The sequence below is a fragment of the Pseudophryne corroboree genome, chromosome 4 (genome assembly GCF_028390025.1).
Source record: "Pseudophryne corroboree isolate aPseCor3 chromosome 4, aPseCor3.hap2, whole genome shotgun sequence".
Classification (NCBI taxonomy): Eukaryota; Metazoa; Chordata; class Amphibia; order Anura; family Myobatrachidae; genus Pseudophryne; species Pseudophryne corroboree.
Window position 1 is genome coordinate 779,712,942 of NC_086447.1, and position 27,952 is coordinate 779,740,893.

Sequence of the window (27,952 nt, forward strand, 5' to 3'; positions counted from 1 at the left end):
GAGGGGTCACAGCGCCCAAACTGAAGGGGAGCTTTCTATTGGAATATTGCACTTTATAGTACCCTCGGTAAGCCTATCTAGTACAACTGATCAGTGACTTCAAAGCGCCATTGGGCACTCAGCCTAACAACATATATAATTTGATTCAAGGGTCATAGTACCTATAATATATTATATATTTGTAGCACTACACAGGTAGCACAGTGTGTGTTTTTATTCACACATATCACACTTTGTTTTGTCAATTTATATGTTTTTGGTTTTAATATTTCACAGCTACAGGTCTTTTTAACAAATATACTCTAATAAAAGTTATATTTTATGTATCAATTTAATGTTTAAGTGCGCCACTTCAAGTCCAACCCTTCTGGCATTTGCCAGAACTGCCAGATGTGCAGTCTGGTCCACCATCTAGGTTATCCAACATTGGTACCATTGATGGTAACCATCGATGGATAACCCATCGCTGTCCATCCCTAGTATACCCTGCCGACTATACAACAAGCTATCAAAATACAGATGGCAAAACCAATGATGGCACTATACTGACTAGTTATATACCATCGATGGTTTGTTTAACCTTCGATGGCAGAGACGTTGATGGCCATCTCTAGTAATTGAAATAACGCTGAAAGGAATCTGGTTAGGGATTGCCATCGACCATCGATGAGGCAAAATAATCGATGGTTTATGGCCGATGTTGAATGTTTTTTGCCATCGATGGGAGAGAATTAGATGGTTTCCCTCCATCGATAGAAAAGCCTAAAACACATTTTTTTTTTTTTGCAAGCTTCCGAGACATGGAGCATTGCCCCGCCCCCCATTTTTTTTATTGGCCCACAGCCTGCCCAGCACCTTTCGGCGATGGCCATGGAGCGGTGCAAACCATCGGTGGTTCGCCATAGATGGTTTAAGTGCCATCGATGGAAAGGCCACCGATGGCCACCTCTAAATGTGGTCACAGCGCCGCCTGCAGGTGGCTGACTGGAGGAGTAGGCCTGCAGCAGCAGGAAGGGCGGAGGTCAGTCCTCTCTGTGGTATTTGACGACTAGAACAGACGAAATAGTCTTCTCTCTGACCTAGACTCTATGCCCCCATTCTGCGACGTCACGCCGTGCGCCGGAAGTTAGACTGTCATGCTGTAACCATGAACGCTTACAGAGGGTTTGCCCTTCTCTGCCGCGGTGTCTCCCGGTGCCAGGTAAAGTGGGGTCACTATATAGCCAGGGACCGGTCGGCAGCCCCCCCCATGCTGCGTGCTGTGATTATTATTATTCCATCTCTGTTTTGGTTTTTACTTCAGTTTTATTTATATGGTGCAACTAAATGCTGCAGCGCTGTACACAGACGCTGGAGGATTAACAAAATGCAATGGAGTGATACTGCGCTAATAATATGTAAATGGCGTTATTGGTATTGTGGGATGATGTAATCAAGATATATTTATAAACACCATATTTATTATCGAACACTGTTCACACAATATAAAACAAATATAAATTTTGACATGAATATCCATATAAAACCCTAAAGTGTTGTATTGACCGCTGTTCAAACGTTTAATTGATCAGAAAGTTGAAATCTCTGTATGCACAGTGAATGCTGTCCATTTAAAGCCACAGATGTATGGACCGATTAACTCAGGCTGCTTAATAATTTTATATGATCCTGAACGGTGTAATTGCACAAATCCCAAAGTAACAGCATAATGTCTGACTTGTATTACGGTGTTCTTTAATGGGAATCCATGCAGAGCGCACTCTCCAGGTGCATATGTTCTGTGTTAACACTGCCAGGAGAAACGGGCACAGGCACCAGTTATGCAGCAGCAGAAATCCAAACCAGTGCTGACAAACCACTAAGGGGTCTATTGGAGATAAAGTACCAGCCAATCAGCTCCTAACTGCCATGTCACAGGCTGGGTTTGAAAAATGTCAGTTGGGAGCTGATAGGCTGGTACTTTATCTCCGTGCACTTTATCTCCATCTGAGGCTTAGTAAATAGACCCCTTAGTTGTGTACAGTACGGAGATACAGCAATGAATGATGTGGGTCAGTCCCCTGACATGTTTTGGCTCTATAAGAAGCTTTATCAAATATTGATATTTATGTGAGAATTCTATTTTTCATATTTTGTGAACCATCTTTGTTATTAAATGTGATGTTTATAATTTATAAATATATGTAGTCTTGATTACATCATTCTGCCTTACCAATACCTTCATTTACATATTAGTGCAGCACCACTACTTTATTCTTGTCCGCTTTTCTTTTTAGGCTTTATGATGAGTGTCCATGTACTCATTACTAGGGTGCTGCAGCTGTTTTTACTGTTTGCTATTTTTTATAATGTATTTCTGATAATTTATAGTCCTCTATTCGCACCTGGACCAATAGATTTTTAACATGGAGTATTAACGGTCAACATACAGGACATCCGTTATGTCTTACTGCACAACTGAAGGCGGTTTCAATTGTATTATGTTGCACTGTGTGCTTTGTCAGTGACAGTTGTTGCAGCCATTTGTCATAAACCACTGACAGATGTATTCTGTATAGTCATAGCTATGGCATTAGAAGATAAAAGTATCCTCATTTTAAATATGCTTTTGCAGGTGCCTAGAAGACAGCCCTTTCCCGCTTGCGTGTGCACTGTCACACAGACATACAGACTGCTGTAAGTAATGTGTAAGTTACAGTGGCTGCAGAAGTGTAGCAAGGTGCCATGGTGCCTGGAGCACGGGTATGTTTCGGTGCCCCCTCTCCTGTACGTGAATGGGCGCATGTTAAATTTGGAAGGAAAAAAAATAAAATAAAATCCTAAATTGTGGATCTCAGGGAGAATAGTTTCCTTTGGGAGCCCCGATGTTTAAAATAGTGGCAGTGCGCACGGAAAGCGCGCTACAAAAATATAGGGGTGTGGCTTCATGGTGAAGAGACATGGCCACAAAATAGTATCAATTAAGATTACACCACACAGTATTGTACTATTCACATTACACCACATGGTATTGCCCGTTATTCACATTACACCACAGTAGTGTCTGTTTTTCACATTACACCACACAGTATTGTCCGTTACACACATTACACCATAGTATTGCCAGTTATTCACATTATACCACACAGTAGAGCCCCTTGTACACTTTACACAACAGAATAGAGTCTCTTATACACGTTACACCACAGTAGAGCCGCGTATACGTGTTAGTCTGCAGCTTTATATGCAGAGAGATGTGCTGCATCATTAATGTAGAGAGGGGTGCTGCAACAGCTGGATGAGAGAGTGGTGCTGCAGCAGTAAGATGTGCTGCAGCAGCCAGTGCAGAGAGAGGTGCTGCAGCAGCTGGGGCAGAGAGTGGTGTAACAGGACAAAAGTAACCCTGCTGCACAGCTACAAGCAGACAGTGCAGCAGAGCTCCGGCGTGTGCTGGCTGTCAGTGTCTCTTGTCACCTCTGGCCTGCCCTGTTCCCTACCTACTGTAGTCTCTGAGTTCGAGTCAGTGTGTGCCCCTCTGCTTTTCTTCCTCCTACTCTGCGGCTGCCTGTACAGCGGGCCGCGGTATAGCGGGTGGAGGAAGGGGGAAGGCGGTGGCGCGCCCACTAACTTTTCTGGCACCTGGAGCTGCGCTCCACCGGAGCCACCCTCACTACACCCCTGGTGGCTGTAATGGGTGGGATGGTCTGGAGTGATCCTTATGGGAGGTAGACAAGATGATTGAAGGGTTATCAAGTGTTAGGAATATGTTGTTGGGTAGTTTTTATCGGTTAAAGAAAAATAAAACGACACAGAACATTAGGTTTTGATAATGTTGGCTTATTCAGTCATTAGTTTTTAAGTAGAAACAATTTACTTTTATATTGTAAATTTTAATATGTAGCTGTGTAGGGTGTAATTTGTAGCATTACATGGGAAAAATAATCTTGCATGAAGATTAAGGGGTCCATTTAGCTTAGCTATTTAAAACTCGTTGCACATGATAAATGGTGCTCCAGCCAATCCGCTCCTGTTATGTGTTTGAAAAATTACAGTTAGGACCTGATTGGCTGGAGCACCATTTAACATACGTAACGAGTGATAACAGCAATATCACTTGTTAAATCTGTCCCTAAAAATAGAAATGGTCAGTAATATCCAGATGTATATTTGGAATGGCTGCTGTTTCAGGGGTAGTCCTGTGTTTCTATCAAGGTTTAACCTTTGCACTCATGTCATAATGGGGCAGATTTATTAAGCCTGGTGAAGTGATAAAGTGGAAGGTGATAACACACCAGCCAGTCAGCTCCGAACTGTAATATTTCAATCCCAGCCTGTAACATGGAAGTTAGGAGCTGAGTGGCTGGTGCGTTATCACTTCACCAGGCTTAATACATCTGCCCCAGTGTGAGAACAATAACTGGTCTATAAAATCTTTGTCATATTTTGAATAACAAACAATACTTGGTCAGTATAATCACGGTAGGTAACAATAAACATTGGCTTGTATTTATGCAGTTGAACGAATTATATTTATGGGTAAATTAAATTTAATATTCATATTTTCTTCTCTTTAGGTTCTCATTTAGTAATAATACAAAAAAAAATCAGATTGTAATCCTATATGCCACTGAGGGTTGGAACGCATTAGGATGACCAGCAATCAGGGCGATGGTTGCAGCGATTTCCCATCGCCCCGCACCATGGTAGATTGCTAGTACACACTAGCCCGATGTAATCTCATTCTGCCCTTCATTACACTGCATCGGGTCATGTGATATCTTCCGGTTGGCTATGTAGCAGGGGCTGGCTGGAAGGTGTTGCATGCGGGAGTGTGCAATAGTGCGTACACACTGCATGCTGCAGACAGTTTGTCAAGTCAACATTGTGGCAGTGTATACCCGCCCTAACCCTATCTAATTCAGCTGAATAAACTAGATGCAGCATTGTGAAAATCTGAAAACTGTCTGTATGAAAGGGTGTAAACTAGATGGGCATGAGGCTGCAAAGTACCAACAAATAACAAATGGGTTTATCTCATCTTGAAATCTGTTGACTTCAGTTGTATTTGTGACCAATTTCTTCCTTTATTTAGAAATACTAGCCATGCTGTAACTACACAGCCCCCAGAGCCTTACCCGAAGGATATACAGTCCCGAGTCCAGAAGCTGGTAAGTTTCCCAGTGTTGGTAATAATGAAGTGACATCACTACATGACAGTTCCTGGAAATGTTACGGTGCTAATTATATGGCTGTAGAGCACGGGGATTCAACATGTACCCTTGCAGCTGCTGTGGAACTACACATCCCAGCAAACCATGCCACAGTACTGCTATTAGGGCACGCTAAAATTGTGGGAGGGCATGCTGGGATGTATAGTTCCACAGCAGATGGAGGATCGCATGTTGAATACCCCTGATGTAGAGCATATACTGTCACCTTATCAAAACAAAAAAAGCATGGTGTGCATTAAGCAAAAAGGAAGCTGCTATTATTCCTGAGTATATAGTCTGCGGATGTTCCTGCTTCTACAGAATGTACCGTTTACCAGAATGTACAGCTGTCAATGAATGCAAAACACAAATGGGCCCGGTTCAGAGCATCCGCAGCAGCTATGTCTATTGGTGCTCGCCTGTCCGTGACTTTATGCAAATGGCGATACATAGTCTTTCCCTTGTGTACATCAGTGCGTGCGTTTGTGCAAGGACCGAGACACCCACCGTCAGCATCCGGAGACATAGAATACCGATTGGTGTGTCTTTAGATGGCATTATCTAAGCTTGCAGCACCCCTAAGGGGAGGTACAGTTTCTGCGTACGTTTACGGCCTCCTGCTTCTATGTACGCAGTCACTTTCATTGACGCCCATTAAATGGACCATTTTTGTGTGCATTACTAGCCACCTTCCAGGAACGCGCTGATGATGTGCATCTCGATTGCAACAGTGGCGTAGTGTGCCGTTTTAGTTTTTAAGGATTTTATGCGCAGTTGCAAAGAACGATGTGAAGATTGCATGCAGCCCTGAGTCTGGCCCAGATACGTGTGTGAAGGAGATGTTACTCCGGATTCAGTGTAGTGTGCCTAAACCAAACCCCCCACCCCCTGCAGGCTAAATCTGAGGCAGCCGGTAATATTTACCTTTTGGGATTGCGTCGTCGGGATCCTGGTCCTTTTGGGATTCCGTCATCTGTGTTCTGACGGCTGTCGGGATTCCGGTGTCTGGATCCTGAACGTATATAGTTAAGCAGCAGATTCATTTTATAGTCTATAGTTTTAGAATGAAACACTGTATACAAGAAATGTACCTCTTTTTAATGCTATATTTAACCTTGAAATCGCAGTATTTGTTTTTATATATTTCTCTAACGTCCTAGTGGATGCTGGGGACTCCGTCAGGACCATGGGGATTAGCGGCTCCGCAGGAGACAGGGCACAAAAATAAAGCTTTAGGATCAGGTGGTGTGCACTGGCTCCTCCCCCTATGACCCTCCTCCAAGCCTCAGTTAGGTTTTTGTGCCCGTCCGAGCAGGGTGCAATCTAGGTGGCTCTCCTAAAGAGCTGCTTAGAAAAAGTTTTTAGGTTTTTTATTTTCAGTGAGTCCTGCTGGCAACAGGCTCACTGCATCGAGGGACTTAGGGGAGAGAAGTGAACTCACCTGCGTGCAGGATGGATTGGCTTCTTAGGCTACTGGACACCATTAGCTCCAGAGGGAGTCGGAACACAGGTCTCACCCTGGGGTTCGTCCCGGAGCCGCGCCGCCGACCCCCCTTGCAGATGCCGAAGATGGAAGAGGTCCAGAAGCAGGCGGCAGAAGACTCTTCAGTCTTCCTGAGGTAGCGCACAGCACTGCAGCTGTGCGCCATTGTTGTCAGCACACTTCACACAGCGGTCACGGAGGGTGCAGGGCGTTGGGGGGGCGCCCTGGGCAGCAATATATAATACCTCTTTATGGCTAAAAATACATCACATATAGCCCTTTGAGGCTATATGGATGTATTTAACCCCTGCCAGATCTCACAGATTCCGGAGAAGAGCCCGCCGAAATAGGGGGCGGGGCTTATTCTCCTCAGCACACAGCGCCATTTTCCTGCTCAGCTCCGCTGTGAGGAAGGCTCCCAGGACTCTCCCCTGCACTGCACTACAGAAACAGGGTAAAACAGAGAGGGGGGGCACTTTTTTTGGCGATATTAATATATTTAAGCTGCTATAAGGATACAACACTTATATAGGGTTGTTCCCATATATATTATAGCGCTTGGGTGTGTGCTGGCAAACTCTCCCTCTGTCTCCCCAAAGGGCTAGTGGGGTCCTGTCTTCAATAGAGCATTCCCTGTGTGTCTGCTGTGTGTCGGTACGTGTGTGTCGACATGTATGAGGACGATGTTGGTGTGGAGGCAGAGCAATTGCCGGTAATGGTGATGTCACCCCCCAGGGAGTCGACACCGGAATGGATGGCTTTGTTTATGGAATTACGTGATAATGTCAGCACATTACAAAAATCAGTTGACGACATGAGACGGCCGGAAAACCAGTTGGTACCTGCCCAGGCGTCTCAGACACCGTCAGGGGCTGTAAAACACCCTTTACCTCAGTCGGTCGATACAGACCCAGACACGGACACTGAATCTAGTGTCGACGGTGAAGAAACAAACGTATTTTCCAGTAGGGCCACACGTTATATGATCACGGCAATGAAGGAGACTTTGCATATCTCTGATACTACAAGTACCACAAAAAGGGGTATTATGTGGGGGGTGAAAAAACTACCTGTAGTTTTTCCTGAATCAGAGGAATTGAATGATGTATGTGATGAAGCGTGGGTTAACCCAGATAGAAAAGGGCTAATTTCTAAAAAGTTATTGGCTTTATACCCTTTCCCGCCAGAGGTTAGGGCGCGCTGGGAAACACCCCCTAAGGTGGATAAGGCGCTCACACGCTTATCAAAACAAGTGGCGTTACCGTCTCCTGATACGGCCGCCCTCAAGGATCCAGCTGATAGGAGGCTGGAAACTACTCTAAAAAGTATATACACACATACTGGTGTTATACTGCGACCAGCCATCGCCTCAGCCTGGATGTGCAGTGCTGGAGTGGTCTGGTCGGATTCCCTGACTGAAAATATTGATACCCTGGATAGGGACAGTATTTTACAGACTTTAGAGCAATTAAAGGATGCTTTTCTTTATATGCGAGATGCTCAGAGGGATATTTGCACTCTGGCATCGAGAGTAAGTGCGATGTCCATATCTGCCAGAAGAAGTTTATGGACACGACAGTGGTCAGGTGATGCGGATTCCAAACGGCATATGGAAGTATTGCCGTATAAAGGGGAGGAATTATTTGGCGTCGGTCTATCGGATTTGGTGGCCACGGCAACTGCCGGGAAATCCACCTTTTTACCTCAGACCCCCTCCCAACAGAAAAAGACACCGTCTTTTCAAACGCAGTCCTTTCGGTCCTATAAGAACAAGCGGGCAAAAGGACAGTCATATCTGCCCCGAGGCAGAGGAAAGGGTAAGAGAGGGCAGCAAGCAGCCCCTTCCCAGGAACAGAAGCCCTCCGCGGGTTCTGCAAAGCCCTCAGCATGACGCTGGGGCTTTACAAGCGGACTCAGGAGCGGTGGGGGGTTGACTCAAGAATTTCAGCGCGCAGTGGGCTTGCTCACAGGTGGACCCCTGGATCCTGCAGGTAGTATCTCAGGGTTACAGGTTGGAATTCGAGAAGTCTCCCCCTCGCAGGTTCCTAAAGTCTGCTTTGCCAACGTCTCCCTCAGACAGGGCGACGGTATTGGAAGCCATTCACAAGCTGTTTTCTCAGCAGGTGATAGTCAAGGTACCCCTCCTACAACAGGGAAAGGGGTATTACTCCACGCTATTTGTGGTACCGAAGCCGGACGGCTCGGTAAGACCTATTCTAAATCTGAAATCTTTGAACCTGTACATACAAAAATTCAAGTTCAAGATGGAATCACTCAGAGCAGTGATAGCGAATCTGGAAGAAGGGGACTTTATGGTGTCCCTGGACATAAAAGATGCTTACCTGCATGTCCCAATTTGCCCTTCACATCAAGGGTACCTCAGGTTCGTGGTGCAAAACTGTCATTATCAGTTTCAGACGCTGCCGTTTGGATTGTCCACGGCACCTCGGGTCTTTACCAAGGTAATGGCCGAAATGATGATTCTTCTGCGAAGAAGAGGCGTATTAATTATCCCTTACTTGGACGATCTCCTGATAAGGGCAAGGTCCAGAGAACAGCTGGAGGACGGAGTAGCACTAACCCAAGTAGTGCTGCAACAACGCGGGTGGATTCTGAATTTCCCAAAATCTCAGTTGACCCCGACAACACGTCTGCTGTTCCTGGGAATGATTCTGGACACGGTTCAGAAAAAGGTGTTTCTTCCGGAGGAGAAAGCCAAGGAGTTATCCGAACTTGTCAGGAACCTCCTAAAACCAGGAAAAGTGTCTGTGCATCAATGCACAAGAGTCCTGGGAAAGATGGTGGCTTCTTACGAAGCAATCCCATTCGGCAGATTCCACGCACGAACTTTTCAGTGGGATCTGCTGGACAAATGGTCCGGATCGCATCAGCGGATAACCTTATCGCCACGGACAAGGGTGTCTCTTTTGTGGTGGTTGCAGAGTGCTCATCTGTTAGAAGGCCGCAGATTCGGCATACAGGACTGGGTCCTGGTGACCACGGATGCCAGTCTGAGAGGCTGGGGAGCGGTCACACAGGGAAGAAACTTCCAGGGAGTATGGTCAAGCCTGGAGATGTCTCTTCACATAAATATACTGGAGCTAAGAGCGATTTACAATGCTCTAAGCCTGGCAAAACCCCTGCTTCGGGGTCAGCCGGTGTTGATCCAGTCAGACAACATCACGGCAGTCGCCCACGTAAACAGACAGGGCGGCACAAGAAGCAGGAGAGCAATGGCAGAAGCTGCAAGGATTCTTCGCTGGGCGGAAGATCATGTGATAGCACTGTCAGCAGTGATCATTCCGGGAGTGGACAACTGGGAAGCAGACTTCCTCAGCAGACACGATCTACACCCGGGAGAGTGGGGACTTCATCCAGAAGTCTTCCACATGATTGTGAACCGTTGGGAAAAACCAAAGGTGGATATGATGGCGTCTCGCCTCAACAAAAAACTGGACAGGTATTGCGCCAGGTCAAGAGACCCTCAGGCAATAGCTGTGGACGCTCTGGTAACACCGTGGGTGTTCCAGTCAGTGTATGTGTTTCCTCCTCTGCCTCTCATACCCAAAGTACTGAGAAGTATACGGCAAAGGGGAGTAAGAACGATACTCGTGGCTCCGGATTGGCCAAGAAGAACTTGGTACCCGGAACTTCAGGAGATGCTCACGGAAAATCCGTGGCCTCTACCTCTAAGACGGGACCTGATTCAGCAGGGACCGTGTCTATTCCAAGACTTACCGCGGCTGCGTTTGACGGCGTGGCGGTTGAACGCCGAATTCTAAGGGAAAAAGGCATTCCAGAAGAGGTCATTCCTACACTGGTTAAAGCCAGGAAGGAGGTGACTGCACAACATTATCACCGCATTTGGAGAAAATATGTTGCGTGGTGTGAGGCCAGGAAGGCCCCCACGGAGGAATTTCAATTGGGTCGATTCCTACATTTCCTGCAAACAGGATTGTCTATGGGCCTCAAGTTGGGGTCCATTAAGGTTCAAATTTCGGCCCTGTCGATTTTCTTCCAGAAAGAATTGGCTTCAGTTCCTGAAGTCCAGACTTTTGTAAAAGGAGTACTACATATACAGCCCCCGGTTGTGCCCCCAGTGGCTCCGTGGGACCTTAATGTAGTTTTGGATTTTCTCAAATCCCATTGGTTTGAGCCACTCAAATCGGCGGATTTGAAATATCTTGCATGGAAAGTAACCATGCTCTGGCTTCAGCCAGGAGAGTGTCAGAATTGGCGGCTTTATCGTATAAAAGCCCATATCTGATTTTCCATTCGGACAGGGCAGAACTGCGGACGCGTCCTCATTTTCTGCCTAAGGTGGTGTCAGCGTTTCACCTGAACCAGCCTATTGTGGTGCCTGCGGCTACTAGCGATTTGGAGGATTCCAAGTTGCTGGACGTTGTCAGGGCATTGAAAATATATATTTCAAGGACGGCTGGAGTCAGAAAATCTGACTCGCTGTTTATACTGTATGCACCCAACAAGCTGGGTGCTCCTGCTTCTAAGCAGACGATTGCTCGTTGGATTTGTAGCACAATTCAACTTGCACATTCTGTGGCAGGCCTGCCACAGCCTAAATCTGTCAAGGCCCATTCCACAAGGAAGGTGGGCTCATCTTGGGCGGCTGCCCGAGGGGTCTCGGCATTACAACTCTGCCGAGCAGCTACGTGGTCGGGGGAGAACACGTTTGTAAAATTCTACAAATTTGATACCCTGGCTAAAGAGGACCTGGAGTTCTCTCATTCGGTGCTGCAGAGTCATCCGCACTCTCCCGCCCGTTTGGGAGCTTTGGTATAATCCCCATGGTCCTGACGGAGTCCCCAGCATCCACTAGGACGTTAGAGAAAATAAGATTTTACTTACCGATAAATCTATTTCTCGTAGTCCGTAGTGGATGCTGGGCGCCCATCCCAAGTGCGGATTGTCTGCAATACTTGTACATAGTTATTGTTACAAAAAAATCGGGTTGTTCTTGTTGTGAGCCGTCTGTTCAGAGGCTCCTACGTTGTCATACTGTTAACTGGGTTCAGATCACAAGTTGTACGGTGTGATTGGTGTGGCTGGTATGAGTCTTACCCGGGATTCAAAATCCTTCCTTATTGTGTACGTTCGTCCGGGCACAGTATCCTAACTGAGGCTTGGAGGAGGGTCATAGGGGGAGGAGCCAGTGCACACCACCTGATCCTAAAGCTTTATTTTTGTGCCCTGTCTCCTGCGGAGCCGCTAATCCCCATGGTCCTGACGGAGTCCCCAGCATCCACTACGGACTACGAGAAATAGATTTATCGGTAAGTAAAATCTTATTTTTCTCTTACGTCCCAGAGGATGCTGGGGACTCCAAAAGGACCATGGGGTATAGACTGATCCGCAGGAGCTTAAACACTTAAACTGGGTGTGAACTGGCTCCTCCCTCTATGCCCCTCCTCCAGACCTCAGTTAGACTTTGTGCCCAGGAGAGACTGGACACACACTAGGGGAGCTCTGAGTTTCTCTAAAAGACTTTGTTAGGTTTTTTATTTTCAGGCAGACCTGCTGGCTGCAGGCTCCCTGCATCGTGGGAGTGAGGGGAGAGAAGCAGGACCTACTTCTTCTTCTTAGTTCAAAGGCTCTGCTTCTCTGCTACTGGACACCATTAGCTCCAGAGGGTTCGATCACTTGGTGCGCCTAGCTGCTTGTTCCCGGAGCCACGCCGTCAACCCCCTCACAGAAGCCAGAAGCCGGGTGAGTATTAGAAGAACAGAAGACTTCAGTGACGGCAGAAGACTTTAGTGACGGCGGTAACATGCGGCGGTCATGCTGCGCTCCATGCTCCCACACACACCAACGGCACTCGCAGGGTGCTGGAGGGGGGAGCTCCCTGGGCAGCAAGTTACTGAGGCTCTTTAAACATGAAAAGGCTGGCTTGAGTTTGTTATTCGGTGTCCGGGCACCGTGTCCGTTACCCCCGCCAGCATATCGCAGCGGTCCCGCTGCGCGCCATTTGCTCCCACACACAAACGGCTGGTATCGGGCGCAGGGAGGGGGGGGGCGCCCTGGGCAGTATGTTTACTTTATTTTTACACTCCCAGTATACATATACAGTGGGTAGCCACTGTATATGGTCCCCTGCCTGCATATAACTGGTTAAATATAGTGGGCTACCGCGTGCCGATAAGGGGCGGGGCTTAGCCCTCACAGAAAGAGACAGCGCCATTTTAAGCAATGTCCCCGCCAGAATGTGTGTACAGCACAGACAGGGGGGGGGGGGGGGGGGGGGGCACATATATGTTAGTGTTATGTAGGAATGTATAACACTATTTAAGTTGAAAATGGGCATGAACTCTTGGTTGTGTATACTCTGTGTGCTCCCTGTCAGAAATACACTTGTGTCGACATGTGTGAATGTTCTGTTACTAACGCCTCTGGGGTTCATTGTCGGCATCGTCAACACCTGTTTGGTACTTGATAACTAAGTCAACAGATCGGTTGTGTTATACTTGTTCATAGTAGACACGGTACGGGAGACACAGTAGTATGTGGGTGACCCTGTCGGCACTAACTGTTATTACCGGGTGTAAATTGACATGCTGTAACTAACTTATACCTGTAGATATATATTTATATGGTCCAGTTCCGTGACTCTGTAGCTCGAGCACAGACCTGGTTCTTAAAATTATATATGTATAATTCCCTCGGGGTCACAAGTATGTTATTTTGCCTGGTTGCTACTCCCTGCTGTCGACGATTACTAGGTTTTCTGTCGACTATAATGTTTCCTGCGGATTCAGTACATGGTCATACACATTCAGAACACATTAATGTCACTTGGGTCCCGAAGGTTCCGGACAATCCGCTTATATGTATGTTATATGTATATATAGGTGGGATATGTGTATATATGTGTATTATAATATGTATATTCATCTTATGATTTATAATGAATGCTGAAGTAATAGTATTCTTTCTCATGTGCTGGTCGCTGTGTTGATAAAGCTCTAGGTCGGCCGTGATGAGTGGGTCTCCCGTCCTCTCAAGGAGTCCGAATGTTTATTATTTTCCCGCGGCGGAGAGAATACTGTGAAAGTCAACTCAAGGTCGACACGGGGTCCTGTCACAAAGGATCGGATACAGGAAGCTAAGTGATATTTTATTTCTATTCTTTGGACTTATTTGCATTACGTGCACATGAGGGAGTGTTTATATTCAGAGGGATACCTGATAGAATTATCCTGCAGAGATAGGGGTTTTTCCTTATGTTGGGTCTTCTCTATACATCGCGGCAGGTTGCAGTGCGTATACAGGAGGTGGCCGGGGAAATGCTGGGGCTGACTCTGAGAGATACTGGAGTTGTTTCCCTAGGGCGGTGTGCCGCTGTTTGGGGATGCCTAAGTTCAGTCACTCTCGGCGGATACTGCTGGTAAATCTGACTTAGTGAGTTAGATTCCCTCAGAACGGTTGGTGACGCATTCCTTTGTGGGATGCAGTCGCTTTACCTAGTTCGATACCGTTCTTTTCTTTTCCTGTGCAGATGGAAGGTGAAAAGGTAAGTGTTCTGCAGCCTTGTTAGGTTCGCAGAAGTGGAGGTCGTTTTCTGTTTCTCACACATCCACCACATGGTGCTGAATCTACCTGCCTGGACCCCACTCTGGTGGGGACTCATCTACTACGTTTCAGTTTGTCCGGGAATAGACCAGGACCCGTGTGTTAGTTATAGAATCCGGAGGGGGACTATCTAGAGTTACAGATGTTTCCCCTCACTGATTTTCTAATAGATCTTACCGTTTTCCCTCTGGAAGGGGAGGTAATACGCAAAGCCACTCCAGAGGTGTGTCAGATTCAGAGCCTTGTCCTCCTGTCCCGGTTATAAACTAAAAGAAGAAGAAAAAAAAAAAAGGTTTATATGCGTGGTTCTACGCCTTCAGATTACCTGGAGGGATAGCCAGGATGGTTTTTGCCATTTCACTGGAGTGATGGTAGTATGATGGTTTTCTTTCAATAGTAAGAGCCATTGTTATTCTATAATGAGATGTTCGCCTGCTTGAGGCGAGGTCAAGAAACAAGTGGAGCAAATCATTGTTACTTTCTCTGACTGTTCTTCAACACAGGGAAGGACTGTTGTTCCCAACGACGCAGATGTCGGAGGTGGTATCAGGGTAGATACTGAACGGTTGAGGTTCTGTGCTTTCCTGTGGAAAGAGGTCTGAGGATCCTGAGTCGAATCTGTTTTGCAGTGACAATCCATCTGTATGTTCCATTGATGAAGAAGTTGGGTGCGGCCTAAGAGGCCTTTTCGGTGAGCAGGTCGAATGCCACAGTGGTTTTCAAGGGACCTGTTGGGAATGTGGTCCGGGTCTCACCGGCACATGCACTGGAATATAGGCCCTCATTCCGAGTTGTTCGCTCGTTAATTTTCTTCGCATCGCAGCGATTTTCCGCTAACTGCGCATGCGCAATGTACGCACTGCGGCTGCGCCAAGTAAATTTGCTAAGAAGTTTGGTATTTTACTTACGGCATTACAAGGTTTTTTCTTCGTTCTGGTGATCGGAGTGTGATTGACAGGAAGTGGGTGTTTCTGGGCGGAAACTGGCCGTTTTATGGGTGTGTGTAAAAAAAAAAACAACAAAAAAAAACCGCTGCAGTTTCTGGGAAAAACGCGGGAGTGGCTGGAGAAACGGAAGAGTGTCTGGGCGAACGCTGGGTGTGTTTGTGACGTCAAACCAGGAACGACGAGCACTGAACTGATCGCACTGGAAGAGTAAGTCTCGAGCTACTCAGAAACTGTACAGCAAAATCTTTTCGCAATATTGCGATTCTTTCGTTCGCAATTCTGCTAAGCTACGATTCACTCCCAGAGGGCGGTGGCTTAGCGTGTGCACTGCTGCGAAAAGCGGCTAGCGAGCGAACAACTCGGAATGAGGGCCATAATTCTAATGGCCAGGATATCGCTCCTGTGATGTCTGCTCAGTTCTCACCTCCTAGAGGGATGAAGGTTCGGGATTCACGATTAGATCCTGGTGTACATGTGTGCAGTTCTCATAGGCTGGGGAGCGGTTCTTGCATGGGAAGTATTTCCAGAGGAAAAGGTCAATTTGCGAAGCTTGTCTACAATAAGCTTTCTTGAAGTAAGAGCTATTTTCAACGAATATATTCTTCGTGATCTGCCCGTGTTAATTCTGTACGACTTGGCAGCAGTGGCGTAAGTAAGCCGCTAGGGCGCAACAAGGAGCAAAGCGACAATGCCAGAAGCTGAAATAGTTTTCCGCTGGGTGGTAAGACTGGTAACCGTTATATTAGCAGTCTTAGTTCCGGCCGTAAACGAAGGAGAAATAGATTTCCTCTGCAGACGCGCTCTCCATCCGGGAGAAATACGGTCATCATAGAGACGTTTTCCAGAAGTGACTAGTCTTTGAGGAGTGCCTCGTTTGGGCATGTGGTAGTCTCGCCTCAACGAGAGACCTCAGGAATATGTTTCCAGGTCAAGGGACACTCAAGCTATAGCAGTGGACGGCCTCGTGACACCTTGGGGGTTTTCAGTCGGTCTGTGTGTCCCCTTCGCTTTCACTCTGCTGAAGGTGATAATCGTAAGAGGAACAGAGGTTCCGGCAATACTCATTGTTCCGGTCTAGCCAAGGAGGGCTCTGTATCCAGTTCTTCAAGATTTATTCATAGAAGATCCCTGGCCTCTTCCTCTACGGGAGGAACTGTTACAGCAAGATCCGAGCGTGTATCAGGACTTATCGCGGCTGCGTTTGACGGCGTAGCGGTTGAACGCCATATCCTAGTCCGATCAGGTATTCCCAGTGAGGTCATTTCCACACTTCTTCAGGCTAAAAAAGAAGTTACGGCGAAGCATTAACACCGTGTTTGGTGTGAATGTGTCTTGGTAAATCTAAGAAGCTTCCTACGGCAGACTTTCAGCTGAGTCGGTCTTCTCCGTTCTTTGCAAGTAGGTGTGGATGCAGGCCTACAGTTAGGCTCCGTTTCAGAGCAGTTTTGGTCTGGTAAATTTTCTTAAAAAAAAAAAAAAAAAAGAATTGGCCACCTTTCCGGAAGTTCAGATTTTTGTGAAAGGAGTACTGCTCATCCAACCTCAATTTGTTCCCCATTGGCACAGTGGGTTCTTGACGTGGTATTGCGTTCTTGTGTCTCACTGATTGGAACCTTTATTAAAGGTTGTGTTAAAATTTCTCTCTTGGAGAGTGGTCCTGCTTTTGCTTTTTAGGCGTCCGCAAGGCGGTTGTCGGAAGTAGCGCTTTGTCTCACAAGAGCCCCTGTTTGTACTTCCAAGTGGATAGAATTGAGAACTCGGATAGTAGTTCTGCCGAGATGGGTTTTCAGGGTTTATCAAAAACCTGCCTAGTTTGATGCCTGTGGTAACTTCAACGTTGGCTGATTCAATGTCTATTGATGTAGTCAGGGCTTTGAAGATTTATGTTGCCAATTGGGCTCAGTTTTGGGAAACAGAGGTTCTGTTTGTCTGGTATGCTTCCAGCGTGCTTGGGGCGCCTGCGTCTCTGCAGTTTGTTACAGGCTGGATCTATGATATGATTTGGTGTGCTAGTTCTATGGCTGGATTGCCGTTACCGAAGTCGGGGGAGACCCATTCTACTAGGTAGATGGCTCTTCTTGGGCGGATGCCCGAGGTGTCTCGGAGGGTTAACTTTGCCGAGCGGTTACTTGGTCGGGTTTCAAACACCTTTTGCGAAGCTCTACAAGTTTGATACCCTGGATGATGGGGACCTCATGTTTGCTCAATCGGTGCTGCAGAGTCGTCCGCACTCCCCCGCCCGTTCTGGAGCTTTGGTATAGACCCCATGGTCCTTTTGGAGTCCCCAGCATCCTCTAGGACGTAAGAGAAAATAGGATTTTAGTACCTACCGGTAAATCCTTTTCTCCTAGTCTGTAGAGGATGCTGGGTGCCCGTCCCAGTGCGTACTGTGTCTGCAGTTAATGATTTTGGTTGCACTTTGTGGTGCTTCTTCTCTGTCAGGCTATCGCTGACGTTGTTCATGCAATGGCATGTGGTTTCTTATTATTGGTTGGGTTGACACACAGGTTGTATTACATATTCTCTCAGCATATGGCTGTATGGTTTTCATACCGTGGGCTGGTATTCTGTTGAAGGCCATGTCTTGCGGTATGTTTGTGGTGTGAGCTGGTATAACACTCAGTGTTTTTAAATTATAAATTCTTTCCTCTAAATGTCCGTCTCTCCTGGGCACAGTTTTCTAACTGAGGTCTGGAGGAGGGGCATAGAAGGAGGAGCCAGTTAACACCCAGTTTAAGTCTTTATAGTGTGCCCAAGCTCCTGCGGATCCGTCTATACTCCATGGTCCTATTGGAGTCCCCAGAAATCCTCTACGGACTAGGAGAAAAGGATTTACTGGTAGGTACTAAAATCCTATTTTTTTTCCTCATTTGATAAATAAATGCCAATCTATTATGTTTATTTATGTGTGCAAGATTAATGTCCGGCACTAAAGATTTGTGTCACCCTGTAAATAAAGGACTATAATGAATATTAATTGTTATGATCTGGCCTTGCTGTACAGATCCCATTACTTTCTTCAAGGAAATACAACTAAAAAAACATATACAGTCGAGTCACATTAGTATGGTAATCTCCACATTTGACGTTGGCAGTGTGAAGTACGTCACGCACCATGCGTTGGCTTGGTGGATAAAGGGGCGTTTTATCAGAGATGCAAAAATGGATGATTATTGTCCTTCGGGCCAAGGGTGGCAGTATTTTTGAAACAGTGCAGTTTGTGAATTGGTCGCGTGGTGAAGGTGTATTGTGCCTGGACAAAGGCACCATTGCGAATAGCTGACATGGAAACTGCAGAGCACACGTGCCATTACTCTGAGAGGTGAACGTCTGCTCTGGTGCGTGAGGGCCGACCGACACGATAGAGTGGGGGCAGCTCCTGTCAAAAACGAACTTGGGGACTACCAGACGTGTATCTAAAACTACAGTACAGCGAACCCTGCTGCGTATGGGGCTCAGTAGTGGTTGCTCTGGCTATTAGCTGGTGGTCATAATAATGTGCTCGACCGTGTAGTTTATAACAGTGGTACAAACTTTCTTGAATCACGGCGCCCTAGAGTATCCGAGTTTTTTTTCACAGCACCCCTAGGATAATTTTTTTATTTTTTTTTATGGATAGATTTAGGGGGGAAAAAATGTATAAATAAAGTAAATTGTGCCTAGCTGTCTTTCTAAAGGGCCCTATACATTGGCCGATCTGCCAGACGGCGGATACGGCTGACGGGCGACCCGGCGGGGGGCAGTGACGTTTCTTCACTCCCCCCGTCACCCGGCTCCGTAGCAGTGCAGGCCAATATGGACAAAATCTTCCATACTGGCCTGCATGCACAGCCGATGGGGCACCAGCGATGAACGAGCGCGGGGCCACGCATCGTTCATCGCTGGAGCCTCCACACTCAAAGATATAAACGTTATCTCGTTCAATAATGAACGAGATTGTTCATATCTTTGAGGAAAATCGTCCAGTGTGTAGGGCCTATTATGTTTAGTTATGAGGTGGTGTGCAGTGTTTCTTCTGATTGTCCACGTTTTATTATTAGCAGCCACTAGCACTGGTTTGGCATATCATTTTGACCATAAGTAATTGATTTGCTCCTGGCCTACCAACTTCCATCACCTCAGGGTGCCTAGGCACACAGTTTAGGAACCACTGGTTTATAAGAAGAATATTCTCCCAATTTTCTCTGATGCTTACAAATGCTTGTACAGTACTTCCAAGGCTCCTTGTCTTCATTAAGGATGTGTCCTCTCCACTCTGCTTCTCTCAGCCACACTAAGTACATGGTATAGGACTTCTTTTCAAGGCAGCATCCCACTCTCTGGAATTGACTCCCTTACATAAAACATTATTCTAGCCTCCAGAGCTTTAACCACTTAACTGACAATTTTTTCACAAAAAAAAAAAAAAAAACTGCTCCGAAATTGTTGCTTTCTTTATCATCCACTAGGGGTCACTGGAGTACTCTTGGGATATGGACGGGCGTAGCCGATCAAAGGCACTGAATATTCAAATTTAGGACTCTCCCCCCCCTCCATATCCCCAAGTACCTCAGTGTACTTTCCCAGTGTTTTTTCGGTGCTCACAGCATGATCGGCTTGTGGCAATGGCCACTTTTCAGAAGATTTTTATTTTTAATTTTTACACTTTCCGTCCCAGTTTCTGGAAAAACTTGGGGCCGGGATGGTGCCGCTGCAAGGCAGCGTATGGCGTGTCGGTCCTCACAAAGAGCACCCTCACAGCCACAGGCGCTATAAGGCAGCGCATGGCGTGTCGGTCCTCACAAAGAGCACCCTCACAGCCACAGGCAGCTGGTTACTGCAAGCTGCACGGAAAACAACTGGACGGAGCTTACAAAAAGAAGCTCCGTCACAGCCAAGATGACTGAGAAGCCCGTCACAGCCAGCATGAGAAGTGGTCACAAGCTGGACGGAGCTTGCAGCACAAGGTATGGTGGGTCAGGGCGGTCAGCTCACGCTGCCGCCCTGCAGTGTGGGGAAAGTGTTTATTTTATGTTGACCACAGCTATTACAGCATACCGCTGAATATCTCCCTGCACCCGCTCCAGCCGCCGCACTACCTAGCAGCAGAGCGGCCGCACGTCAATCACAGACGCCGGCCGCTCTCCCAGCACTAATACAGATCAGGCCGCCCGAGAGAACTCCGGAGCACTGCTCAGAGCGGCCGCACGTCAATCAGACGCCGGCCGCTCTCCCAACCCGGCCATCGCTGTACACAGCGCCGCCCGAGCCAGCTACTTGGCAGAACTACGGAGCACTGCTCAAAGCGGCCGCACGTCAATCAGACGCCGGCCGCTCTCCCAGCACTTATACAGTAAGTAAGCTCCGAGACACACGGCGGCCGCTCTCCCATCGCTAAGACGGAACCACAGCTCAGAGCGGCCGCACGTCAAACACAGACGCCGGCCGCTCTCCCAACTCTGGTACCCGGCCACCGCTGTACACAGCGCCGGCCGAGCCAGCTACTCCGGAGCACAGCTCAGAGCGGCCGCACGTCAATCAGACGCCGGCCGCTCTCACAACGCTGGTACCCGGCCACCGCTGTACACAGCGCCGCCCGAGCCAGCTACTCGGCAGACAGCCAACGACGCCATATCCGGTCACTGATGTCTGTAGTCGCCGCAGCTATACTCTGCGTTCTCCTGCTCTCCCGGCACCGCTGCAGGTAACATGGGAAGTTACCTTACAAGCAGCACAGCTGCAAGGGGGGGTGAGGGGGGAGTATATGGCCATAGCAGCAGATATAAAAGGCTGCAGGGGTTAACAAAAGTTTGTTAAGCAGTTAATGGCCTATCATAACCTAAGAGTATCATAACCTAAGAGTATCATAACCTAAGGGTTTCTGTTAAGGCTGCAATATAATACATTCACTGCAGCCTGGATTTATAGTAACTGGAGGTTAACTAAGTGTATGGTTAACTAAGTGTATGTGTTTACTGTATAATAGATCTGTAAGAACATATACGCTATATATATTAACTGTATAAAAGGCTATTAAGGCTATAAATTGCCTGTACTGTGAATTTCAGTGAAAGCAAAACGGCCATTTTAATTATTGCTGTTTTTCCAGTTTATAATTCCTGAACATTCCGGCCATACTCCTTTACTCCACAAGGAGGCGCAGGGGTGTTGGTGGGAATTTTTAGTTCAAGATAATTCCAGAACATTCCTGCCCTACATCTCTAAGCCACCAGAAGGCGCAGGGGTGTTAGTAGAAATTTGGTTCGGGTTTCATATGCAATATGAACTGTTTTTCACACATATAAATATGCAGTTCAGCAATAACATATATATATATATATATATGCCATATAATAATTTCATTAAGTCGTGCAAGTGTCTGTCTGTTGCCTATTATGGTGTCTGTCTACATAGCAAGTAAGGCTATAGTGCAGACTAAAAATACTTTTATAAAATTGGCAATTCAAATTAAAAGAGCAGTAATCGGAGTCTCGGAATTACTCCGCCAGCTCTAACAAAAGACAGTCTTTCCAAAGGGCTAATTTTCTTTTGGGTACCAAAGTGTTTATTTCACTGGTCTTATAATTTAATGCACGATTCTATGTCAATCTCACACCGATAAATACGAGTGAGAACGGTACAGTAGTCCAGCACTCAGATAGTGCGGGGGTTTGGATAACCATACATATTGGTTGCCAAAAGGACGCGATCCGTCATGGGTTGATGAGTTTCTGTCAAACATTATAAAAACCCAGGATACATTTGGGTCGCTAGAATCTATGTATGAAACCATGCCGATCACTGTTAAAAGAAGCAGCAGAGTATAGCTGGAAAGCTTCTGATAACGCCGGTTATTTTCATTGTCGCTAGTTAAGCGCAACAAGGCCAGAGCTTGTTTGCTCCTAAATTTGATATACTTGTAACGGCAATTTTTATTCCTTTATGATATTCAGCCATTACCGCATACAGTATATTTGTTACGGCGTTTTATCCCTTTATACAAAAACAGTCACGCCTTGTAACGACAGGACGTTACAGTCAGCAAGCCAGTGGTTTGATGACCTCTTTTACAATTGTGGAAGCGCGTTTTTACATGTTACATTTGCGAGGTTTCATGACTTTAACTTATATAGGTCTCAGCTGTTTACAGCTTAAAGACAAAACTGCCTCTGTGGAACGGTTTGGCAGGTTGTCATTTAGTCTTTGCTGGTTTATAAACCAGTCAATAGTACGCTTATTCCCCTCTGTTTGAGCAAAATCAAACACCTCCGTTTCAATATCAAGCAGCAAGTCATTTATTACAGTTAGAAAATGGATTTTCTGCAGTTAGTTTTTGCTTATTGAAGCCACAAAATTGTATGATTGCATTTGATCTTCACAATGCGTAGTTACCCAGTCAGGTTTCTTCATCACAGGTTCTAGCGGTTGCAAGCAACCATTAGCATTTCTTTTCTACCGTTGCTTATCGCTTCCGGTATTTGCTACAGTGATGTTGGAATGATAGCTCATCTCACTATGTATTAACAAAGTTTCTCTAACTTGCGCTACTAAGGTATACTACAGTAGCAGATTAAGTTTGAAAACAATCACATCTAAGTCTGTCTAAACGATGTAAATTCCTAGGTAAGATTATAAATACGGTAAATCAACGACTTTTACCTACTACACCAGCAAGAACAAAAGTACACGCACACTAGCGGTACATTGGTGTATTTACTTATTAAGAAAAAAATGTGTTTTCAATTTAGTTCGCCACCTTTCACTCGCGTGTCCCACAGAGGAACAAGGGTGCGTATACTCTAGACGACAGTCACAGAGAGTCAGGATTTGTAGTTAAAATCAACGCAAAGGTTCTAAACACGACAGATTGCTGTCGATAAATGTACTAGAACTCTGGTCATTTTACAATGCAATAGATAAATGTCCTAGAACATTTTACAATGCAATAAATAATTCGCTTTCAGTCTGACCAACGATAGACTCTGGTTTTCTCTTCAGCACGAATAAATCTTTCACTTTTTACTAAAGATTTCCGTGGAGAGTAACAACCGTGAGTTTCAGGTAATTTAATTTTGTTTTTAATGCCTGGCTCACGCTGCCCTTAAGCAGTCAAACAAAGCAACGGCAGTTGCATACTGAACAACCAGTGAGAACCGATAAGCCGCAAGGCAAGGCGGTAGGTAACTCAAATCTTCAATGGCTCAGAACGCCATTATGGGGAATGTCAACATCAATCCGTGAGTGGACATCTGTTAGACAGACGATCTCACCCGTCAGGGTTTGGATCTTAAAAACTGGACATTAAATACACAGGTGTTTAAGATGTAAGTCCACAGAAGGGGGTTACCCTCAAGTATACATGAGGGCATCTCGCCACAATTACAAAAGCTCAGTATGTGTACATCACATTCATGGGGTCATTCAGCATCGTGTATCTGGCTTCACCAATTTCCGCTTCTTTCTTCGTTGCCAAAACGGATCAGAAGACAGTTCGTCACAGTCATACTGGTGGTATCTCATGGGTTTCAGAGAAGTTTGCTTCTCGAATTTTCAATGAATACTTGCACACGATCTTGGCCCGCGCATAATACGTCCAACCTGTTACATCAGGGAACGTTCTTTTACCCATAGTTACCTATGTACCTATTATCTATGTACCGCAGCTGCGGTTGACGGGGTGAGGGTTCAGTGCTAGCTTCGGCAGCACATATACTAAAATTGGAACGATACAGAGAAGATTAGCATGGCCCCTGCGCTAGGATGACACGCAAATTCGTGAAACGTTCCATAAGACCGCCCTCTTAAAAAAATAGAGCATTACAGTATCGGTTATACCAACCATGTAACGAAATAGTAAGCCGCTTAAGGCAGCTCATTATTAAAACATTTCGTGTGCTTACATAGGTTGTAAACCTCGGAAGTTTCCAACATCATACTTCAAGTACCCGTATTCTGTTAAACGGGATGGGATGGAAAACTGCGTTCATCTGCACTAACAGTGCAGGTATCTGGGTGGTAAACGTATTTTCAAAGACGTTTGCCTCTATTTGCGTCTGTAAACATCTTTCTACAAGGTGTCACCAAAGTTCAGACTCTATTTATCCTACCTACAGCGCCAGGCGATTTGAGGTTGGGTTCAGATTTATTACAGTTTTCATATTTTGGAACCCTTTCAACAAAGGGGAATTAAGTTTCATATTTTTTGAACCTTTACAACAAATGAGAATTAAGTTTCTCACTTTGGAAAACATTTTTCTTCTAGCCTTGCCTTCGGCAATGGTGCTTCGACAAGGGTTTTGTTTTCATATTTGGGTGCCTTGTATTCCAAGCCACCGTATTTGAGTTTCTCATGACAAAGCAGATCTTCGGACGAAATCCGCTTTCGTATTCTTCACATCAATATACCAATAGTGCTTCCTGTGTGGACAGCACATTCTTGAATTCTGAATGTGGTACACGCGTTACGCGTTTATATATGTACCGAACGTCTACAGTACGTGATATGAATACGTTGTTTGTTCTATATGATACTGCAAACTGGGGTTAGCCAGTTTCTCAGCAGACATTATCCAGTTGGATAATAATGACTACAAATCAGACTTACTTTAAGGCTAAGTTACAATCGCCTACGTCAGTAATAGTTCATCCCACAGGTTCTGTGGGAATGTCAGACCCAACGGGTCGTGCAGCGGCTACGACGCGGCTACATAGCCTTCAGTGCACCACGTTTGTGCACGGTTATACGTTATTAATGGTGGCGCCATCAGCATTTAGCTTTGGCCTGCCTACTGTTACAAGTATCAAACAGCTCTCCCGCCCACGAGGGAAGCTTTGGTACGTCCCAAGAGTACTCCAGTGACCCCTAGTGGATGATAAAGAAAATAGGATTTTGGTACTTACCAGGTAAATCCTTTTCTTTGAATCCATAGGGGGCACTGGACGCCCGCCCAGAGCAGTTTTACCTGGGTTGTTTTAAGCTCAAGGGAGCTTAGTGAACAAATTTAACTTGGATGGTATTAAGCTCAAAGGAGCTTATGGTAACACATTTTCACCAATTGGCTCAAATTATAAAGTTCTATCGGTTAAGGTGTCAACTGTTTAGTTGACAATAAGGTTACGGATCAACTTTGTGGTTGTCCGTTATGTTATAGGGATTCTCCATTGTCAACCTCTCTATATCCTGTTCGCTCAGTAAAAAACACTGGCAAAGTACACTGAGGTACTTGGGGATATGGAGGGGGGGGAGAGTCCTAAATTTGAATATTCAGTGCCTTTGATCGGCTACGCCCGTCCATATCCCAAGAGTACTCCAGTGCCCCCTATGGATTCAAAGAAAAGGATTTACCTGGTAAGTACCAAAATCCTATTTTTTTATGACTGAATTAGGTCATCCAAAATGATTTTATTTAAAAGAAAAAAGAAAAAAAAGTTTTTCCCAAACACCTGTCGGCACCATCAGAACATTGCAACTATCAACAGCAGGCCTTTATTTACACTTCCTTCCTCCTCTTCCTCAGCAGCTGCTATTCTCTGCAGCCGCTGGTTAGGGGGTTCTGCCATGCTGACTGGTCAGCAGTGATCGGCAGCATGGCAAACACTGGAGGAGGGTGTGGGTAGGCAGAGGGACCTTTTGGTCCCTCTGAGAGCAGCAGCGGAGAGAAGTTTCCCTTCCCTGCAAACACTGTTTATCTAACTGGTCACATTCTGCGTGACCAGGTCAGATAAAGCACTTGCTGGTGTGGTCACAGCCAGGCAAGTGGTTAAACATAACCTGAAAATGTACCTCTTCAGCAGCTTATTGAATTCCTGAACCACCCACATAACCTACTCTACTGAATTACCTACCACTATGAAGTTCACATAAATCCCACGTGTTCTCTTTCTATACCCAAACAACCCACTGACCACAGAGCACTTCTTACATTGCCGTCTGGCTGAACCAATGTGCAATATAAAGCACTTAACCTTATGTATTACTCCTGGTATCCTATAGAGTTATAAGCTTGCTAGCAGTGTCGTCTTACTTCTTTGACGGACTGTAAATAGTCTCGTTTTAATAGCTTTGTTCCTAACTAAAGTGCAGCAGAATATGCTGGTGATATATAAATATTAAAGAGTATTGATTGAGTATTCTGAATATTATCCAAGACATTAACTATGATCTATATAAGTATGACAACACTAGAAGCAACACCTCTATGAAAACCTTTTAGCATCCCACAATACCAGTGTATGAACACTGAACAGCAGGCATTCAGAAATAACATTACCACAGAAGCCAGTGTTCAGTAACAACCCGAATAAAAGCAGTTGCCTGTCTATATAAAGACGGGGTTGATTTTTATTTTCCGTCTAATAAGCCTTTGTCTGGGGTCAGTACTGTACACCTAGGAGAAAGAAGACAAGTGGACACAGAATTGTTCAGAATGATTTATTGTCATTTATACAGATAAGCAGCACGGATGAACCAGACCTCCTGTACAAGAAGATAGAAGTATTAGCAAAAGGTCATGACAAAACGGTGCTGGACAGCTATGAGTACTTCACAATCCTAGCAGCTAAAGAACTCGGCCTCCATGTGGAGAAGGTGTAGGTATCAGTGTAGCGTGTATGTACATCTCTGCAAGTGCTCCAGAACCTCTGTACTCTGCCTGTTTTTCAGATTAACATGAATGTCCATATAGCCTTATTCTGCCTAGCAGCTTAGTATTCTTGTTGGCTCTGGCATATTTCTGTTTTTCAAGGAAACATTTTTACATTTGAAGGATTTTTGTTTTATCCACTTAAGAGTTCTGTATATTGTATAGCACTTTAGGATTGATGGACCTGCAGTACCACTATAACTGATGATCCATCCTTAACTCTGACTAATGTTCCACTAATGTTTCCTGCTAAGTGCTGACAGCTGAACATAGATTTGTGCAAGGCCAGAATTTCTATGCTTTATCCTCACTAGGTCTGAGCCGAAGAGAAAGATTGAACGTTTCACCCTTTTAAAATCAATTCACATTTTCAAGAAACACAGAGTGCAGTATGAGATGAGGACACATTACAGATGCCTGGAGGTGAGTCAGTGTGTGTGTGACTAATGGAAGTGTAAATGTGGCATCCAGCTCTGGAGGGAGGTATGTACAATATAGGTATATTGCCCCATAAATGATTAATGATAGAGATAAATATAATTTGCTACAACTGACTTTAAGCCTTGAAATCTTTACTCTAGTTAAAGCACTTAACGGGGAGCACAGCGAATGTGTACTTGGAATATATCCAGCGCAATGTCCCAGAAGGTGTCGCCTTAGAGATAAGAAAGGTGAGGTATACAGAACAAACTCTGGCAGTTTGGGTTGGATGAAGTTTGGGTATATCCAGAAATGCTGTGTGATGTTGTGCCATCCGCAGTGGGAAAAACGCTGTCATGTTTCTTTAGCTCTGAGAGTCTAAATTCTTTTTTTCTGCTACCCACAGACCAAGCTTGAGAAATTACCTGAGCATCTGAAACAGCCAATATGGGATACGTTGGACAGCGAGGAAGAGAGGGAACATCCATGAATTTTGCTTTTATGCCTTTATGAATCCTTATTTAAACTTGTGATAATAAAAAGTTGTTTCGCATTGTTTAATATGTAGTTTCTTGTGAAGGAGTAGTTAATATTGTTGTTATACAGCAAATGGCTTGTTCCTATATGGTCAGTATAATTAGGAATACTGCAGCGAGTGTTTTTAATACTGCTAGCTACCCACGAGAAGGGAGTTTTACCAGTGGAAGA

The 27,952-nt window shown here is 45.6% G+C and overlaps 1 protein-coding gene, 1 non-coding gene and 1 pseudogene across 3 annotated transcripts; all 3 read left to right on the forward strand.

Moving 5' to 3' along the window:
• Positions 1-937: 937 nt before the first annotated feature.
• On the forward strand, positions 938-27,805 carry MRPS10 (mitochondrial ribosomal protein S10). 2 transcript variants are annotated; one of them, XM_063918305.1, is made up of 7 exons: positions 938-1,021; positions 2,615-2,676; positions 5,072-5,147; positions 26,632-26,771; positions 27,139-27,247; positions 27,406-27,495; positions 27,651-27,805. In XM_063918305.1, exons 1-7 carry the CDS (start codon positions 953-955, stop codon positions 27,732-27,734), a joined length of 630 nt encoding a protein of 209 aa, XP_063774375.1. In that variant the 5' UTR covers positions 938-952; the 3' UTR covers positions 27,735-27,805. The 2 variants fall into 2 exon arrangements, with proteins under 2 accessions (XP_063774375.1, XP_063774376.1); XM_063918306.1 differs by lacking the exon at positions 938-1,021 and adding an exon at positions 1,035-1,201.
• LOC134913531 (U5 spliceosomal RNA) lies at positions 23,160-23,266 on the forward strand (annotated as a pseudogene).
• LOC134913589 (U6 spliceosomal RNA) lies at positions 23,871-23,977 on the forward strand. Its single transcript, XR_010177301.1, has one exon. It is a non-coding gene; the product is annotated as a U6 spliceosomal RNA (small nuclear RNA).
• Positions 27,806-27,952: the final 147 nt, after the last annotated feature.